At 41.6% G+C, this 20,282-nt stretch overlaps 1 protein-coding gene across 1 annotated transcript; it reads right to left on the reverse strand.

Annotated features, from left to right (window-relative positions):
- Positions 1 to 3,849: 3,849 nt before the first annotated feature.
- On the reverse strand, positions 3,850 to 19,310 carry LOC141019201 (cytosolic phospholipase A2 gamma-like). Its single transcript, XM_073494055.1, has 13 exons — positions 19,243 to 19,310; positions 17,394 to 17,504; positions 16,556 to 16,698; positions 11,972 to 12,161; positions 11,736 to 11,841; positions 11,511 to 11,651; positions 10,734 to 10,799; positions 10,462 to 10,587; positions 10,053 to 10,187; positions 8,801 to 8,884; positions 8,037 to 8,191; positions 5,222 to 5,393; positions 3,850 to 4,031 (listed from the first exon to the last, which is right to left on the reverse strand). Exons 1-13 carry the CDS (start codon positions 19,276 to 19,278, stop codon positions 3,850 to 3,852), a joined length of 1,647 nt encoding a protein of 548 aa, XP_073350156.1. The 5' UTR covers positions 19,279 to 19,310.
- Positions 19,311 to 20,282: the final 972 nt, after the last annotated feature.

Consider the following 20,282-nt stretch of genomic DNA (forward strand, 5'->3'; position numbering starts at 1 on the left):
AGTTTATAAATGTTTGGAAAACCACACAAAGTGATTCAAATGCCACATTTATACTTTTATTCCACACAAACTGTAGCAGTGAGAGTTTACACAGTGACTCAAGCGCACACTGTGATATTCCATCATTTTATTTCAAACAAACAAATAAGAAGATCGTGAGTGATAATGTTTCTTCCTTCGCTGATACAGAAGTCACACAGCGCAAAGACTATTTTCTTTTTCAGATACAGTAACACGGTCACAAACAGCTGGAGACGCACTGTGTTGTATGCAGGCGGCCTTGATGAATGCTCAGTTGTATTGACCTACATACAGACACTGCAAACTCCCTCCTGTGGATGCTGTGCGACCTCTAGCGGTAACGTTGAGTTACTTCTAGTTACTAGTTAAAGGGTAACTCCACCAATTGTACACACTACAGTGTGTTAACAGGTGTTGGGGAGTTCACTGCATGTGTAAAAAAACCCAACTATAAAGCCTTCTGTGGCTCCAGAGGAAGCTTCCTCCAGTGATGTCACTCACTGGCATTGTGGGCAATGTAGGTTTTGAAATCAGGAAGAAGAAGGTGTGGAATAAAAAGGTGAGCTCTCTGGTTCTGCTGTATCCTCGTTGATCATTTGTTTTTAAACTGTCCAGAATGAATCCAAGAGTGTTAGAGGGGAGCAATGTTGGACCAAAACCAGGAAATTACATTACCCACAATGCAACCTGCATCTGGAGTCAGACATGGCTTTATAGTTTTTTCACACATGCAGCAGTTCTCCCCAAGACCTGTAAACACACTGTAATGCGTACAATTGGTGGAGTTACCCTTTAACGCCAACAGTCACACATTATACTGTACAGAGTATGAACTCTGACGTAATGACTACTATTAAGAATATAGGCACAGTATATTGGTATGCTGACTATGTTTCCATTCAGTCAGTCTTTATATCAGGGCCACAGCTGGAGACGCTGAGGACATGAGTCCAGGAGTTGGTCTGTAATTTTGGACGTTTTAGCAACATGAGGGAGTTTATATTCTACCATTATGACTTAGAATAGTTTTTGTCTGATGTCATTATCAGAATGTATTTCATGGCACTGGCTTTGAGACAGTACTGGAGACTTTCACATGTTAAAATGAAATGTTAACTTTTCCCTCTACAGATCTGTAATTTTCTCAGAAAGTTCCTGGAAAGACCTGTATAGCATGGTACAAACTAAAGTGGAGACAGAGACCAAGTTCTGAGAGTTATTTTAGTTAAAGACTGGTGCTTTATGTTGAAATATTTTTTCATTTCAAAGGTGTAACTGCTAGACACAAGATTCAAGTCTCCTACTTGACTGAGTCCACTCTCACTGTTTTTGTGCACAAAAGCCTTCCAAAGTTTCCACATCAGACTTGAGTGAGTTGTATACTGGATCATGATTGGCTTCTAAAGTAGCTGTTCTGTCACAAAGCATGCTTGAACCTCCATGTGTTGAACTAAAAGGGGGGCCTTAATGTTAATATTCACCCCCTTGGATGTTTTCCATTTTTTGCTACTTTGTACTTTGTACATCCACTTTACTACATTTTTAAGGAAACATTGTACTCCAAACTCTAAACCTTTTACTCCACTACATTTATCTGATAACTTCAGTAAGTAGTTACATTGCAGATTGCATGCTGCATCAGAGCCAAAATAGTGCACTGTCACATTTCTTTGATTAGCAATTGGATTAAAATAAAAAAAAGTATTCAGGTGATCAGGAATATGAGGAGTATTACATCTGATCAGTTGAACCATAGTATACAGTACTTTTAACGCTTAAGTACATTTGATATCAGATACTTATATACTTTTACTCAAGTAGGACTATTTGTATGGGTGACTTTCACTTTTACCAGCATGATGTCTTTACTTGACAAAAGAATGACTTTGGGGTATTTTCACAGTACTGCCCAGTCCACTTCACAAAGGTTTCACTAACTGAGAACAATAATGCCCTGCATGAGTGCCTCACAAGCATTTCAGTCATTTCCAATGTGAATCTCTGTTAACAATGACACTGTATCAGCCTACATAGAGTTCAATAAAAGTCAAAGAAGACACATACTGCCACACATGTAATTGATAGTTCTTTATAGTGTCAGTCTAAAGACACAACACAGTTATTGAATAAGAAATGACTGTAAGCGGTTACATGACATGGTTGTGTATTGGTTGTGTTACGCTCTCTGTCGCCTGCAACTGTGTGACACACACGTAAAGTGAAGTGTATGTCATATGTTCATGGTGATGATTTAGTTCACAACAAAAGACAAGAGTCGCAGTTCTGGTGCTCCCTACAAGAGAGAAGAGAGAGAAGAGGACATGTTAGATTTCTGATAAGTCAGTTATTCTCACACACTCTGACACTCACATATTACATAAAGTCTTGTTATTGAATCTCTTTTCATCTCCTTTCACACAGGCGGTTTCCTCAGTCACACAGTGAGCTCACAGATTACACGCTGTAAAGACGTAAGATTCAGCTTTGACCTACATTGACATGGCTTCAAGATCATCTCTGATCCTTTTATGTCTCTCTCTGTGCCTCACTTCAACACCTCCCCCAACTCACAGCCATCCTTACCTCCCCAGTGAGCACCAACCGGGATTTCAACATTGATTTCCAGTTGAAAAGTAGGTGGTATTCTGTCTGAACGTCTAAGATGCCTATTCGTCCTCTTTTCAACCATCTTAAATGCTGTTACAGCATCACAGGGTCACAAAACACAAATCTGTGTCATCATTTTGATCATTTGGTCATTTGTAGGTTGAAGGGGAGACAGTATTGATTAGAGACTGACGGATTTGACAGTCTCAGGCAAGAGTCAGATCCTGTGAAGGGAGCAGAGGGTGAACAATGTTTCAGACTCCCAGGTTTCATGCTCTGGAACAAAGTCTGGCATATAAATCACACTTGAGTGATTGTAGTTACTTCAACTGTCATCCTTCACTTCAAAAATTAGACATAGGCAGGTACACTTTGTAACAAGGCATACTTTAATCAGGAGTTTTACGTTGTAATTTAGGGTCTTATTATTGGTCAGATCAATTAAAAGTACATATCCTCCAGTCATATGAAAAATATATGCAGGAGCAGGTGAAGGTGAAGCTTATCTGTCAGTTAAATTACATGAATACAAAGCTAAAATGAACAAGATCAGAATCAAAATATGACACATGAAATCTTTAATTTTTCAGTCAGCCCAGAGAATGGTTCCATTTAGCGTGATTAACGTGGAGGTATTTCCCCAAAGTCGTATTGCACCGCTAGGTGAACTACATGAATTTTAACGCATTTAATGTTTCATATAAAATGTCATAAATATGGAACCATGCAGGCTGTGAGCTGCCAACGAGAAGCTTCCAGGACATCAGAATGGGAGCAGTTTTATACAATTATGTAAAATAACTTGTGCTTACTGCTGTAAAGTGCATGCACGAGTACTTTGCGTCACAGCTTTGACCACTCTGAACAGGGACCTGGGGTGCAAGGTGCACATGCTGAAGAAGTAAATATTTTCACGCTGCTCTACATATATGTGGCTCGAAGGGTACAACATTGTACTTCATTCCGAAGGTTTCATCCTTAATTTGATCTTAATCTTGCAGTATTTGCTATAAAGATATCTTTTATCCTCTAAAATGTGTAAATAATAGCCTATTGTCTAAGACTAAGAAACCACATAGAATTTCTCATTTGAATGCCAGTATTGCGAATCCCAGTGAAAATGTCTTAACACTGAAAAAACATTTACTTTTGAACCAGTATTGAACATCTATTCACTGGTGATCACGGCCATTTGAAACGTCTTTTCAACTGTAAAAATGCTTACTGGGTCTCGTCTTTACTGGCGTGGCGTTTAACAGTCTTGTTAATCTCCCTCAGCAGAGTTTCCTTGTTGTTCTTCACGTTGGCTTTCGCAATCTCCAGCAAAACCTCAATCTTCTCCTGGTTGTATGGATGCTGGAAGGTGGAGAACTCCTCCCTCCTTGCTTTGACCTCGTCTGCATCTACAGAAAACAGTGAACACCTGTTTCAGGTTTCAGTAAACCGTGTGTGTGTGTGTGTGTGTGTGTGTGTGTGTGTGTCTGTATGCATATATATATTTTAAATACGATTTGATTAAAAAGTCATGCTATGATGAAAAAAGTCTTGTTTTATCATTTCATGACACCCAAATGACATTTAAGCAAACCGCTTGACACTCGCTATTATGGATCCCACTGCTTTTCTTACAGGACCCACTGTACTCTGCCTCCGATTGTTTGCTGTCACTGGTTAAGTTAAGGGATGAATATGCAAAGTTAACAGTTGGGAGTCAGTGTAGGCTTTGTAGCTAGTTTGTAGAAACTAACTGGGGAAACAACAGCACACTGCTAAATATCGCTAAATGTCACTTGGGTGTTGTGAATGATGAATGGTAGCTATCAGAGCAATACTGTTTGAAATAAAAATGACAGTTCATCACTTTATTGGTAGCTGAGTCAGTGATGTCTTATGGACCCAGTGCCAGGATCGTTGTGTTTTCTTTAAAAGTCCTATTTTGAGATAGAAAGGCCCCAGGGGAGTTATTTAGCAGTGCAACAACCAATGAAAGCTCAACGTGAATAGTAGAAGAGTGTACTAATTCAGAAAGAAAAGAAGCTTAAAGCTTATGTAGTAATTCAGGGGTCTCAAACTCCCAGCCCCGTGCCTTTTCCGGGCCCCCTTCCCACTCCCTCACACTTGGTCTACACTGGCTGTTTGTGTAGTGCATGATGGCTGCGTTGCTGCTGCAGCCCGACTCCCGTCTGTCTTATCTGTTTACATGGAGTTTGCCTTTGATAATTATTGATGAATATGATGACGTGATTTTCCTTTATCCCACTGTAGGGTGTGGTCATAGTTACATGTGAGCACTTTGACAGGTGTCTATTGTCTGTCTGTCTGTCTGTCTTTTGTTATGATAGTGTCACACCTATACAAGATACAGTCATGAAACTTTTACAGGTGTATAAAGATCAAAATTGAGATGGGTGTGGACTAACGCATGAGCCCTGAGTGCTCATGTAGTAATGCAGTAATGACACATTGTATGTGTTGTGTTTGTGTTTCAGTCAGAGTCGTAGTTAGTTGGCAAACAGCCAAAGAATCACAGTTCCTGAACTGTGAGGGCAGTTTCTGAGAGTCTAAAACAGTCTGCAGTGTGGCTGTAACAAACCTTTACAGTTGTTTCTGTTGAAGAGCGGCATATAGACGATGGTGGGCTCCTTCCCTTTTCCCTCAAACACGTAGCAGTCCTTCGGCCAGTCTCTGTCCTCCAGGATTGTCTCGTTTATCTCTGGGAAAGGCTTCTTCACTGCAGCCGCGTAGTCTCTGGCAAGAGTCAGAGTCTGTGAAGGGAGCAGAGGGTGAACGTTGTTTCAGACTCCCAGGTTTCACAGCTCTGGCATATAAATCACACTTGAGGGATTTTAGTTACTTCAACTGTCATCCCTTCACCCTTCACTTCAAAAAGTTAGACATAGGCAGGTATAAAGGGTTATACTTTGGTATAGGGTTTATAATCTGTAAGGTTCTTAAAGGAATAGTTCACTCTAGAACGAAATTCAGTCATTATCGACTCACCCTCATGCTGATGAGAAGTCCGGTGTAGTTTCTTATTCCTCAAAGTGCAGCTGGAGACCCGCGGGGGTACCCTCCTGCAGCAAAAATCCATATAACCGGCATCAATGGTGTCCGAGACGAAAAGGTCCATAAAACTACACAAAAACGCTGTAATATTCTTCCATACTGCTCGTCCGCTGCAATCCAAGTGTCCTGAAGTGGTGACATCCAGAGTTTACTCGAAACGACATCATTTAGTAAATTTTTCTAGCGCACGTGCACGCGGGAGCGTGCCTCCAGGCAGATATAGTATAGTGACTGTTTAGGCTAGAAAAATGTACTAAATGACGTCGTTTCGAGTAAACTCTGGATGTCGCCACTTCAGGACACTTGGATTGCAGCGGACGAGCAGTATGGAAGAATATTACAAAGTTTTTGTGTAGTTTTATGGACCTTTTCGTCTCGGACACCATTTACGCCCGTTATATGGATTTTTGCTGCAGGACGGTACCCCTGCAGGTCTCCAGCTGCACTTTGAGGATAAGAAACTACACCGGATTTCTCATCAGCATGAGGGTGAGTCGATAATGACTGAATTTCGTTCTAGAGTGAACTATTCCTTTATGAAGGTTATAGATCAACTAAACGTGGATATTCTCCACAGTCAAATGAGAACAAGAGGTCAAACTGATTATTCAGTTGAATTACATGAACACAAAGTCAGCCAAGAAAATGGTTCCATTGTTCAAAAAGGGAGAGTCAATGCCGAACAAATAAAGGAAGATGCAGTTACAGCTGCAGTGATCCTTTGTCTGGTTTAAACTTGTCTCCATATAACACAGCCTGGCTGGAGGTTAATGGAACATTTGTTTCCTGTAGCTGCACAGTCTAATGCAAAGACCAGGGTGTGGTGAGGAGAGAGCAAACAGGTTTAGTTGGTATCAAGCAGGCTTTTCTCATTAAAGCAACTAAGATGAACCGACAACAGTGAAACAAACTACATTTTGTTTTAGGACAGTACCGTACCACCAGACTACAAAGCAACTTCTGTCCTCAGGCTGTGAGACTCCTCAATTCATCCTCAGCACTCTGCAGTAAAAAATATTTTTAATATTCTACAACTTATCCAACCCAGATAAGTTGGAATCCAACCCGGTGACAGGCAATAACAATAACTAGAATTATTAAACAGGAATGATCTCCTCGCTGATGGTGTCATTTGCTTATGTAGGTCAGATAGAGGCATCAGTATAAAAGGTGTAATTTGTAGAATATGGCCAGAATTTGAAGGTAGTTCCAGAAACAGAGGGGGCAGAATATCACTAGAGTGCAGCAGCAACTGCTGCTCTTTGCTAGCTTTTCTTGGCTGTAGCAAACTACCCTTAGCTAACTGGCTCATGGCTCAGTTGGCCATGGAGCCAGTGGCCCTCGAGTTTGTCTGGGATTAGAATGACAGAATGAACACAGCTGGACACTGACCTGTGACTGACCACAGGCTTCAAGACCGATTGAGATCAGTTTGGCAACAGGGGATACAGTGCAGAGGTGATTCACAGACTGACCAAGACTATTAGCCTACTTGAGGGATGACAAGCCACGGCAGGTGGAGACAGGGACGCCACAGAGAGTCGGACATCAGCAGCAGTTGAAAACTGCATGCTGAAAAAGAATATTTTCACATCTTACTCTGTGAATCGACGATTTATGTGGATGAAACCAGAATGTGGAAAGACAGACCAGGACTTTGTTGGTGAATTGTATTTAGTTTATTTGACTGAAGTGTGATGAGTTAACGAGGAGATTAAGCTCATCTTATTCAGACTTCAGACGGTGTCCGGTTAAATTTTTTCCTGTTTACTAAGAAAAATAGAAGTACGAGTATTTCATTTCTTAACATTTTGTTCGTTTACCACGCTGTATCTTATTATATTATATATATATCACAACTATATTATCAGGCTATCACCTCGGACCGGCAGGGGGCTACCTGATTAGTATGCTAACTTCGGCAGAGGTCTCTACAACACAGCACATAGACGTCTTTGATACAACATCAACACTGTTGTTTCTCCACACTGTTGACAAGTTAAGTTTGTTTTGTGACTGTTTTAAAGTCAAATTCTGGCCATATATTACAAATTGCCCCTTTAAATTCTGACTGTTTTCCAACTATATAAATCTTCTTTGTAGTAAATGTAACTTTTGATTGCACCTTTAGGGCCCAGGGCACAGCACTTTTTCCCTGGGCCGCCGCATGCTGCAGCAGTCGCTCGCTTCTCATTATAAACAATTGAAAAATCTAAGTGGACACAGGCCCTGACTTTGGTTGGCTCATAGGCCATATGTAGTATTAGTTTTGTACTGTGTGCATTATCAGTTAGTTTCAATCTAGGGTTCAGGCTAACAGAGACACACACACTTTACAGTACCCGAAACATGCTTCCACTGCTGAAATCTGGTGCGATGATGAGGTCGATGTCTCTCTTGTCTCCCAGAAATGAAGGGTAGGCTGTATTAACCATCAGCCCGGCATCTATCAGGTGGAATGTCTCTTCCAGGCGCAGATAAGGCGGAACGGTGTCGTCTGCCCGGCAACGCAATTGAAGAATAGAATTTTTAACCAAACTCACTTACTTACTTCTTACATTGCATTACTACATTATTGGAATGCATTTGCCCTTTACTGGGCACTAATTGATTTGTCCTTTTACTGTTTTAACATGCGACTATGAGGAGTCATCTTGGATTATAGAAGAGTCAAAGTCAAAGTTTGCAAACACAATTTATGCAGAAAGCAGCTATTGGGCAACATCAGCATTCATTATAAGTCATGTTTGTGTCCACCTGATGAATCAAAGTCCAATATTCAGTCTCCTTTTAGTTCTGTTTTGGTCTCCATCATCTCCTGAAAGAAATATTTGACTCCATAGCAGCTAAATGCTCCAGTATGTTCACCAGTGACTGATGGTGTCTGTCTGGTTGGACCAATTTTGCATAAGTTCTGTCTTAATTTAGTGCAAAGTCTACATTAAATGATAGGTTGAAATTAACAGACCATACTGCCATCACAGAACTAGCTCTAGGTAACTCAAACTAACTCAAAATATCAAACAATTTCCTTTTTTTAAAGTCAAACAAATGTGTTTTTGCCCGAGTTAACTGTGATGATTACTTATGAGGTCTGTCTCCTCACCTTGGTGTTGGTACAGGAAGTTTGCAGTAGTTCCCCACTCCCACTTCAGAATCAGAGGAAGGACTTTCTGAATGAGATGAGAAACTACAGGAAAACACATGGAAAGAAAAATATACAAACATGTTTACATTTAAACAAAATGTGTCAGTGTGTCTACAACATTGACCAGTGTAGCGGCTCAGCACTGCTGCATCGCACAGGAAGGTCATCTGGGGTACACTCGAACAAACATGATTTCTTTCCCCACTTTGCAGCCACTATCAGTATGATGCAATCCAGAAGGGAGAGTTTTCTCACTTCTAAAGAAGACGAGCTTTTAACATTTCAGACAGATTTACAAAAGATCATAAATCTGCCTGCATTACAAACTGATTTGAACATTTAATAATTCTACTTTGCAGCAACCTTTAAAATCAGTATGAAGTGACTGTTTTATTCATTCCTCGTAATGCTCATCACATTCAGTTAAAATTCTTGCTGAAGGTAAAGAAAATCCCAGTGTTTTAACACTTTCAAGTGAGTTATTCATTTAAGGTTTTCATTGCATTTGTAACATGTGACAATACTGCTATCTACTGACCACGTATGGATGATTGTTTCTGCAGTTATACTAATGTATACTGACTAAACAGGATACATATTATTACAATTAGTGAAGGAAATGTTGTAGTTTACCTAAAAGAAGAATTCACTCATAGAAATATTTTGTTTCTTTGTTTCTTCCTCTCTTGTTTACATACTCTTCAGTTCACATATTACTTGTTCTTCATATTTTATAATGGGTCTCTGTTTTTAGTCACTTGTCCTTTTTTCCTTGTTACTGGTTTACCTTTTTGCTCCTTTTTTGTTATGTGTGCTAGTTTCTACTTTTTCTAATAGGATTCAACACCAACTGAGTTTTTTTATAACTTAGCTAAAAGTTTTATACAACCTTGCGGTTTTTCCCGAATAAAGCCAATAGAACCAAAGTAATACTTTTCCATCAACCAGCTGAGACCCAAACAGACATCCCGTCTGTCCTATGCCTACAAACACTGATTGTCTTCCACTCACCATCGAGAAGAGACTTGGCAGAGCACCTCAACCGGACCACACTTTGTCTCTGGGACCACAACACCCAGAGTTTGCCATGAAAGGGTTCCTCTCATCGAGTTCTCAACTCTTGAACAGCCTTCACATTTAAAGTAGGCTAAACCACCCTCTCAACTACTCATGATGTTGTGCTCCTAAAATGAGTGTGCCATACACTGACCATCTATATCCTCCAGATTCTGGCTCCAGGTCTCCACTGCTGTCAGCAGCTCCAGACTCCACTGCTTAGAAAGACCACTTCTTTCCTCCGCACTCCTTGACTGCCGCCATGCAGACTCATTATGATTTACCTTGTCTGCAAAAGATACAAATCTCATGGACACTGTGGCATTTTGAATCAGACATCTGCTGTGTCATTATTTCATCACAGACACAAAATAGTTGAATTGGGAGGAAAATTGAAACATTGATGGCGTTCCTGAGTATCACTGCTGCAATCTTGTGAATTAGCTTACAGCGACCAAAACATGGATTTAATGAACAAATGTGATTGAGGTGCTCCATTTTATAATTAACCATCTGAGCATCATTATCATCATCATCATCATCATCATCATCATCATCAGTACCTTCTAGTAGTATTTTCTGCAGCTTGTCCAGGTCAGAGAAGGCAGCAGGACCCTGAATGGTGCTTCTGGTCATGGCAACTAGTTTCTGAAGGGCATTGTACACATTCAGGTACTCTGCTGCATTGTCTATATGTACACACACACACACACACACACACACACACACACACACACACACAGTTGTGATGACTGTTCCACTTCAACAAGAAATCTATCCCTGCAGCTTCTACAGATGTATTTAGTGAGTATAAAACATATCAAATAGAGGTTACTAGTCAGCCAGGAAGGGATGAAGTCTCCGATAGTATCCTTATCAGCCAGTGCACTCCCAAAAACATCTGTATGGTTTCCACGTGCAAGCGTGCCCACACACACACAAACACACACACACACAGTTGTGATGACTGTTCCACTTCAACAAGAAATGTATCCCTGCAGCTTCTAAAGATGTATTTAGTGAGTATAAACATATCAAATAGAGGTTACCAGTCAGCCAGGGAGGGATGAAGTCTCCGATAGTATCATCCTCAGCCAATGTACTACCAAAAACACCTGTATGGTTTCCACGTGCAAGCGCACGCACACGCACACAAACACACACACACACACACACACACACACACACACACACACACAAAATCAGTTCGAGAAGGAGGATTAATATGCATTCATGATCAACACATTCCTTTAGTGTTTTCTTCAGTATTTTTCTGTGTTCCTCTCATTGGCTTGAGGAGTCCTGACCTCATTAAAGGAGGTGATGTCATGTACAGTGCATCTGTGCAGGAATCAACAATACTTTTACTTTACGATAATTTACTTGGGAATGGGGCAAGGCTCACCACTTTCTCTGGGTTAGTGCACACCACCCAACTGGATAGCACAGCTGTACAACTGGACAGCATGCAAAGTCCGCTGGTTATTGAGAACTCATAGGTCCTCATACTGTAAATACTTAAATGACTTCACAATAAGAGCACCATGCTTAATGCTGTAGTTACCACTCTACTGCTGCCATGAAACAGCTTGCTTAGCCTGTGAACACACACCTTGTAGTTGGACCATGTCCATCTCTGGCTTCTGTTCCAGCAGCTCTCCACCCTGGAATCTGCTGCCCAGCAGGGAAGTCTCAACAAAGGCACCCAACTCAGGGAAGCCGGCCTCATGAGGGCTCACCTCGAACCATTTTCCTGACAGATAGAGGGCCAGTTTTACACATAATACAAGTCAGTAGCTCACTACTGTATGTACTGTTAGTCCTAATGTGTGTGTACCTTCTATAGGCCCATTAGCAAGATGATGCTTCTCTACGGCGCAGTAGATGGGGTAAGGGTTGGAGGCATTTCTGCTGGCCTCATCAGAGAGACGTCGTAGGTCCATCTGATGAAACACAATTTATATCTCTGATGGACCGCATATAGAATACTTATTACTTTATTGTTACTTATTTATTACTTACTTACTTATTGTTGTTATTCAAATGGGAAATACTCAAAAAAGTTCCTGGTACCTGTTTCATGATCCCAGCAGAGGTCAAAACCCCCCAAACATCAGTGAGAGAGAAGTGCTCCTCCTTTGACCTCTCATCCAACCATCCCAGAGCCAGCCCCACCTCAACCCCAGGACCTGACAGCCTGGCCACTGCTCCGTCCAGTTTGTGGTTGCTCCACTGTGGGTCACTGTACAGGGAGGACATGGACCTACCAGAGGAGACAGGTACACATGGGTCAAACTGTCATGGAGAAAAACTAAACATTCTTTTCTGTAAGTAATTGACTGCTGGGTTGGTCCACTGCTTTGGTCCAGACTAAAACATTTGGACAAATATCTATTATCAATTGCTCACGAGGGGTGAGAACCAGTAAGTGACATTTGATCAACTTCACAGGAGAGCCAAAACAAAAAATGTTGATGAAAGTATCCTTATTAAACAATATTATACACAATATTTTGTATATTTTTAATATAAGTAAGTAAATTAATGTCCTTTCGGACATTGTTTGTTTTGTTCAGTGATAGGACTTTTGGTTTTTGATTAATAACACCCCATGAAGACTCGCCACCTTACTGAAGTGGAGGAGTTTGTGTTTCCCTATGATCCTGGGAACTATGTTGTAGAAGGCAATAGCTCCTCGTAGGGTCTCACAAGGGAAATTGGTCTCAGGGGAGGGATCAGACTAAGAGCGAGAAAGAAGACTCTGTGATTCAGCAGTCACAGAATCATAGGGCGAGTACCTCGCTTGGTGTGGGGACCAACCGCTTGGGTGGCCCAGGGGTCTCCTGAAGCAGCAGACAGGTACCAGCAGGCCAGAAGGGCTGCAGCTTTGGTGGTTACTGAAGCAAAACCTTGGGTGTGGGAGGACTCCTGGGAGGCTATGGAGAAGGACTTTCGGTTGGCCTCAAAGACATTCTGGCAAACCATCCGGTGACTCAGAAAGGGAAAGCAGTACTTAGCCCAGATTATGTTCAGCAGGGGAGGAGAACTTCTGACCCAGACTGGCAATATTGTCTGGCAGTGGAAGGAGCACTTTCAGTAGCTCCTGAATCAACTAACATGTCCGCTGCAAAGGGGGCAGAAATCTCAGGGGAAGACTTGTCCATATACCTGGCAGAGGTCGCTGAGGTAGTCAAGAAGCTCCCACCAGCAAGGCACCTGAGGTTGTGATTTGCTCTGAGATACTAAAGGCTCTGAACATTGTTGGGCTGTCTTGGTTTATACGCCTTTTCAGTGTTGCATGGAGGTCTGTGACAGTACCTCTGGAGTGGGAGACCGGCAATGTGGTTCCTTTTTTTCAAAAAAAAGGGGGACCAGAGGGTGTGCTCCAATTATCGTGGTATCACAGTCATTGTGTTTTATGAATTTGGAGAAGGACTACGACCGTGTCCCCTTGGGAGTAGTGTGGGGGGAGCGCTGTGTCCGTGTGCTCAGCACAAAGTCAAATACGTTTCTGGTGAGTTGTTGGAGTCTGCCAGGGATGTCCCTTGTCCCCGATCCTGTTTCTGTTATTCATGGATGGGATCTCAAGGTGCAGCCATGGCGAGGATAGTGTCAGCACCTCTAAGTCTGAGGCCATGGTTCCCTGCTGGAAAACATTGGATTGCCCCCTCTAGTTGGGGCGTGACCTCCTGCCTTAAGCTTAGGAGAAGGAAATGGTGGCGTGCACAGGTGCAGCAGCTCATTGCTCTCTCTTTTCAAATCTGCATCAAGCAGACTATGAATATAGTCGACTGGACCTAATCAACATCGGATTATGGTGCAATTTACCCATTTAAAAAAATAAATACAATTTAAGTATTCTTTTGGCCTTTTATGGCTTTATTGATAGGACAGCTCAGAGATGACAGGAAACAGGGTAAGAGAGAGGGGAGGGTGACATGCAGCAAAGGGCCACAGGTCTGACTTGAACCCCAGGCCGCTGCAGTGAGGACAAGGCTGCACATGGGATGCCCGCTCTACCAACTGAGCTAATGGGCACCCCCAATTTACCGATTACAAGAGACTTTCAGAGGGCTCACAAGATACAGGAGGACATAGCAAGACCACTCGAGTCACCATGGATTGTAAGCTGGCCCAGCAGGCGACAAAGGCAGAGGAGAGAGCAGAAGCAGAAGTGAGGATGCTGGCAGGGCCGGTTTTTGCTATGGGCAATGTGGGCGACCGCCCAGGGCGCAATCTATGTGAGGGCGCACGAGTGCCCTCAAAAAAAAAAAAAAAAAAAAAAAAAAGACAAAACAAAACTGGCCAGTTTTCTAGACTACTGCTCATTTCCATGTCAAGTTAGTGGAGTGGGCGCTGGGGCGCCCTCATTGTCACGTCAACTTGCTGCTGAGAGTCACACAGGTTGTGTGTGTCAGAAGAGGTAAGGGGGAGGGGGGCGGGGGATCAACTTGTGACTGCAGAGGTTGGATCAAAGCAAGGGGGAGGGGGAGAGGGATAGACTGATGATCCCAGGCCACATAACACAAACTGCTTCCAAATAAATTGTACTTCATTCCTAAAATTAATATAGACCCATATACCTACATGTAATTAATTGGGTTATGTGAAAAATGTAAAAAAAAAAATAATAATAATTTAAATCTGTGCATTCATCTACGTGAATTTGTTTACATCACGTGACTCCGGTTGTTTGACGGGCGAATGGATGGTGTTGGCAAAAGGTAATGCAAAAGGTAATGATGTCGAGTCTTCATCTTCATCATGGATCAAAGTAAAAGACTAAAGAAGCCATCAGGTGCCCAGTTCAGAAAAAGAAGAAAAGAAGAAGAGGAGAAATGGGCAAAAGATAAAGGTATGCAGATTTCTATGAGTGACGTGAGTGACAGTAGCCTATAGGCTATTTATTAGCCTCTTGCTAATATGTTGCTACTTAGCCACAGAAGACGACTGTATTTGGTTTTTTAGTTTTGCTGAACTAGCAGCTATTAGAATTGAGGCATCATGTCATGCAACTAATTTCACCCATAGGCAACCTAGGCTAGTTTGTGTTTGCAACACAACAAGTGCAAATTCACACAGACGTCCTGACTGTGGAATGTTTAATGCTATATGCTGTATGCTAACTAAAATAACTTCTAATATACATTGACATGGCATTTTGTAAGCTACATGTGATATAGCTTTTTGAATAATTTGTAGTGTGTTATGCTTAGTTAATAGGATGTTAACAAATGTTAATAAAATGTGCATTATGGTCATTTTAATTGGGTAACTGATGCATGTGTGATGTAAGTGTGATCTAACCTACATATTGGGGGGGTATGTGTGCGTTTTTGCATAATTTTTTACTTTTGTAAACGCTATAAATGCTGTGAATAACATGTATACTAATGATGGTTCGCCCAGGGCGTAAATCTAGCCAGGACTGCCCCTGGATGCTGGTCAGGCCTTTTGAACTGGCTAAGGAGGCAACCACACAAACCTCTGCTTCCGAGCATCTTCCTTACAATCACCAAATCCATTACCCATAAATGGATGACCTGGAGCTGCTGATCCCTTCCAACTGCTTCGTATGGACCTGCTGTGTGTTGATTACAACCAAAAGCTGGCTACACCCGTTCATCCCCAACACCGCAGTGCAGCTAGCAGGCTGCTAGTTACCAGCAGGACAGAGGCAAGGAGTCGGGTAAGAGGGGGGCTCTGCGTCTACCTCAATAATGACTGGTGTACCAACAGCAGTGTATCAGACCAGCTTTTTGGTCTATGGCGCTGTCGCTTTCTGCTGCCTCAACATAGCAATCGGCCATCAACGTGCCTGACCACACCTCATTTTAAAACCAACACCGCCAAGGGCACACAGGTGGACTCAAGTACATTTGCTATTTTAACAACGTGGCCGCAGGGTGTGGAAATGACAACTGTGTTGGTCTGAAACGAGCAATTGCAATTGCTGAGCGTAAGAGAGAGCCCATTGTGTTTTTATTTCTCACATCAGTTCAGCTGAACTTTACTTCTTTTAAAGTTTAACATTAAATCAGTAAATAAAATAAGACTTCAGCTGAATGAAACTGGAGAACAGATGACAGAGGCAGCATTTAAGCGGCCTGCTTATGTGAATCTTGCAAGTAAATGAGTCTTCCATTCCTGCAAATGTTTCACAATAAAAGCCTTGTTAAAAAAAAAATGAAGGTTTTCTCTCCACTGAAACACAAGGGCTTTTAATTTCAAATGGATACAGGAAGTGTTGAGTTTGTATTAACAATGTAGTGCAGTAACTTCAACAGGGCAAACAGGGGTAGCAGATAAAAACAATGCTTCATTCTGCAGGCTACAAAAACAGTGTGGAAAGCTAATGAGCTGTACCAACTCATTACTGATGACGAGTGATGAAATTCTGAAGTTTTCTCTTGTGGACTTCAGTCTGAGTAGAAACTCTCAGCTCTGGTACCTCATAACAAGACATATGGAGCTGAGCTAATCGGCTACCCTGGGTCTCGTGTTAACTAGCTCATGCTGCTAGTTCTCTTCACCTGACGTTACACCTGACAAATACAGGTTCAGTCGCTTGGCACAAAAACAAACCGGTTGAAGCTTGTTTACCTGACCAGCAAACTACCAACCGAACTGCCCAACCCCAACTGTGATCATTGTTACCATGTTGAGCCAGAAACTCCTCCCAGGTAGAGCAGAGTGTCCAACAGACCTTCTTTTTCCATCTGATAGAGGGAGCCCACCAGACCCACGGCTGCCCTCTGACCTCCACCTGATGGCAACAGAGCGATGTGGGGAACCAAACCCTGGTTGGAAAAATGATGGAGAGATGCTAAATTTGATAGGCTAGGCTAAGCTAATTGCATTGGACAGTCAGCTGAAGCATAAGAGGATGTTAGTGATGAAAGTCCAATATTTGCTCTCCTTTAAGTTGTAGTTTGGGCTCCACCAACTTCTGAGAAAATACTTGGCTCTTCAGGGTTTAGGGTGCAACATTAGAGAGAATATGTACTGTCAAAAAAACTAAATTAAATGTCTTAAAGGAACAGTTCAGCCAAAAGGTAAAATTCAGTCATTACCAAATGTTTTGTGGACTATGAAACTTCACCTGACTTCCCGTATGCATGGGGGTGAGTAGATACAAGACACTCGGTCATTTAGTCGTCATTATACAACACAGGGTTATATAACGAAATTAAAGTTTGCAAACTCTTTCATGCTACACAAATTACAGAACATAAGTACGATTATTAATATACAAATATTCATAAACATGTAGTGCATCTTTTGAATCTGCATCAGGGTAAATGTAAGCAGCAACAAGATGTTGTGGTCGAGACAGATAATGACTGGATTTTCATGTTTGGGTCTACTGTCTTCCTGTGAGTATCTAAAGCCTTCAAAAATGTTAATACAAGACGTGACATGCTCATAGAAATAGAAGAGACAAAGACAGTGAGAGTCTGAGTCTGCCCTTAAGTGTGACAGGTTCATTTCTTACTTCAGTAGCGTTGATTCCCAGGCTGCTGAGTTTCTTCAGCACCACTTGTTTCCTCTGACGGACATACTCTTCTTCACCAGCACACAGAGACTGGGACCAGCGGACGGCTTTCTGGACAGAGTCAAGGACAGCTAACAGAATTAGAGTCCACTGGAAATAATAATAGTGAATAATAATAATACATTGTATTTATGGCCGATTAGAGAGTAAAACATAATAATATGAGCCCTTTTATATGTGTGTGTGTGTGTGTGTGTGTGTGTGTGTGTGTGAGACTTGTCTTCTCTTTCTTGTCTGTCTACAAATTATATTGTATATTGCCAGGACAGACATGCTAACATATTTGAAGTCTTTGAAATTACCCCCAAATTACCACAACAGTTGCCTCATGTATTTAAAATCACCCCAACGTGATTGAGAGTCCACTGGAAATAATAATGGTGAACAATAATAATAATACACTGTAATTATGAGGCATGTTTTAAAACAGAGTTACATCAAGATAATAAAATCAAGATGAAACACTTTTTGAGTGTTTTAGGCCATGAAAGACAATAATAGACTGTGAAAAATGGACTTTGCAGCCCACGTCCACACAGGATGGTGGCGACAAGACACACTGAGGTTGGGTGGTGATGAGGTGAAGACACAGCAACGGCAAACGTGGATTATGATGAAAAGTGCAGATTTATTTACAGTGCTAAAAAAAAAAATGTGTTCCAGCTCAATGGCAACAAAAGAAAACTAAAAAAAAAAAAAAATGAACCCACCGGTTCCTCAACTTCAAAGGCACCAGCACAATTCTCTGATTCAATACAACCTCTCAGCAAATTGCCACCCTCCAGACTCCCCCCTGAGGCAGAAAACCCTCGCTTTAAATAGCCCTTCAGTTCATCTAATTGGGAGAAACCAACGTGACAGGGTGTTTTTTTAGGTACAGTGATTCAGCTGATATTTTATCCATCACACACAGCTACTCCAATACTACTAATAATAATAGGAATATATTAATTATTATTATTAATTAATATAATTAAATAATATTAACATTTCACTACAGTCAAACATTTTTTAATGCAACCATAGCTTCCCCCGCTTTCCCCTGTCCCAAACAGGAAATAAATTAGTCATAGTCAGGGGGCTCGTGCTCCTTGGGGACGCAAAGTGACGCCGGACCAGGAAGTGAAAATGAAAGTTATCACTGTAATGTTGGTGTTTGCGTGCACAATGTATGGACAAACGGAATGGAATGGGTTATGGAGCCGAATCGACGGGTACCGCGTCGTCCGCTATGATGTTGGCAGAAGTTTGGTGAGTAACTGAAAGATTGTGTAAATTGCGTAGGTTGCCGGCACCGCGTCTAATTGCCAACGCCCGAAGCTCCGTGTGTGTGTATGCGTGTTAAGTGTGTGTGTGCGTGTAATAGAGAGTAGTCAGTTTAAATGTTGCAGGGAATGTCAGGCGAGTTGGGGGAAAAGAGGGCTAACTTTCCCAAAAAACAAACCAAGAAAATAAGATTTAAAGAAGGGTGAAATAAACGAATATACAAATACTGAAGTTAGTTCTGAAGAAACGAAGATAGAAAAATCCTCCATTTCATCCCAGAGTTGAATGTGACTTAAACTTTTAAATGTGTTACACTATTCCACATATTTTATATATCAACCAAGTATTTCTACACATACAAGGAATTTGACTCTGGATTTGACAAACAATCCACATAGACATAGTATTAGGTTAGCAGGGCCTGATTTATATGTATAATTTCCTGGTGAATGTCATGAGACAGTGGATTATATCTATCATGCTATCAATGTACAAACTAAATTCTTTCCCATTCATCTCTCACCTTAGAGGCAGCTGCATTTCCCTCGATGTTGTCCATTGCTGATGTCAGTGTTAATGAGTTCTTGAGAAATCAATGAGGCTGACAAACTTGTATTGTAGCTATGTAGTTGTTGTGTACATCTGGGTGTGTCATCAGTATGTCAGTATCAGCCCATAAAGTTGTGTAAGTCCTGTCCCCAAAAAATGCACAAACAGGCAGGCTTCAACAAGTATATGTTTTCCAGAACAAAACAGAAGGGTGTGTAGATATATATATGAGATATAAATGGGAGCATGACTGATGGAAATGAAAGGTCCCCTCTCTCCTGTTCTGTCTTATTCACAGTTATACTTCTGATCAGATGTCGCAGCTTTTTCCTTCCTCTGAGGGGCTGCACGGGCTGTGTGTGTTGCTTTGAGCCTGCTGACACATAATTACTGTAAGACAAACCCGTGAAATAAAAGTGAAGTGAGCAGACAGCGGAGGAGCTGTCTGGATGTCAACGTGGCCTGTGTTTGTTTAGCTGGAGAATATTTTTCAAGTGTCGAAAAGCCACTCCCCTGAATGAAGAAGACTTCCACAGAAACTATAACAGTGAGAGTTTATACAGTGCATTCAGAAGGTATTCAGCCCCCTTCACTTTTTTCACATTTTGTTATGTTGCAGCCTTATGCTAATTTTTTTGGATACATTTCCCTGCATCAATACACCATAATGACAAAGCAGAAACAGAATTTTAGAATTGTTTGCACATTTATTAAAAAAGAAAAACTGAAGTATCACATTGACATTTGTATTCAGACCCTTTACTCAGTAATTAGTTGAAGCACCTTTGGCAGCGATTACAGCATCCAGTCCTGGGCCCACCTGGATTTGGGGATTTTCTGGCGTCTGCAGATCCTCTCAAGCCCTGTCAGGTTGGATGGGGACCGTCAGTGGACGGCCATGTTTAGGTCTCTCCAGGGACGAAACGATTTTAGCATAAGGCTGCAACATAACAAAATGTGAAAAAGTGAAGGGGTCTGAATACTTTCTGAATTTACTGTACAATAACTCAAACA

The sequence above is a fragment of the Pagrus major genome, chromosome 23 (assembly GCF_040436345.1).
Source record: "Pagrus major chromosome 23, Pma_NU_1.0".
NCBI classification, from domain to species: domain Eukaryota; kingdom Metazoa; phylum Chordata; class Actinopteri; order Spariformes; family Sparidae; genus Pagrus; species Pagrus major.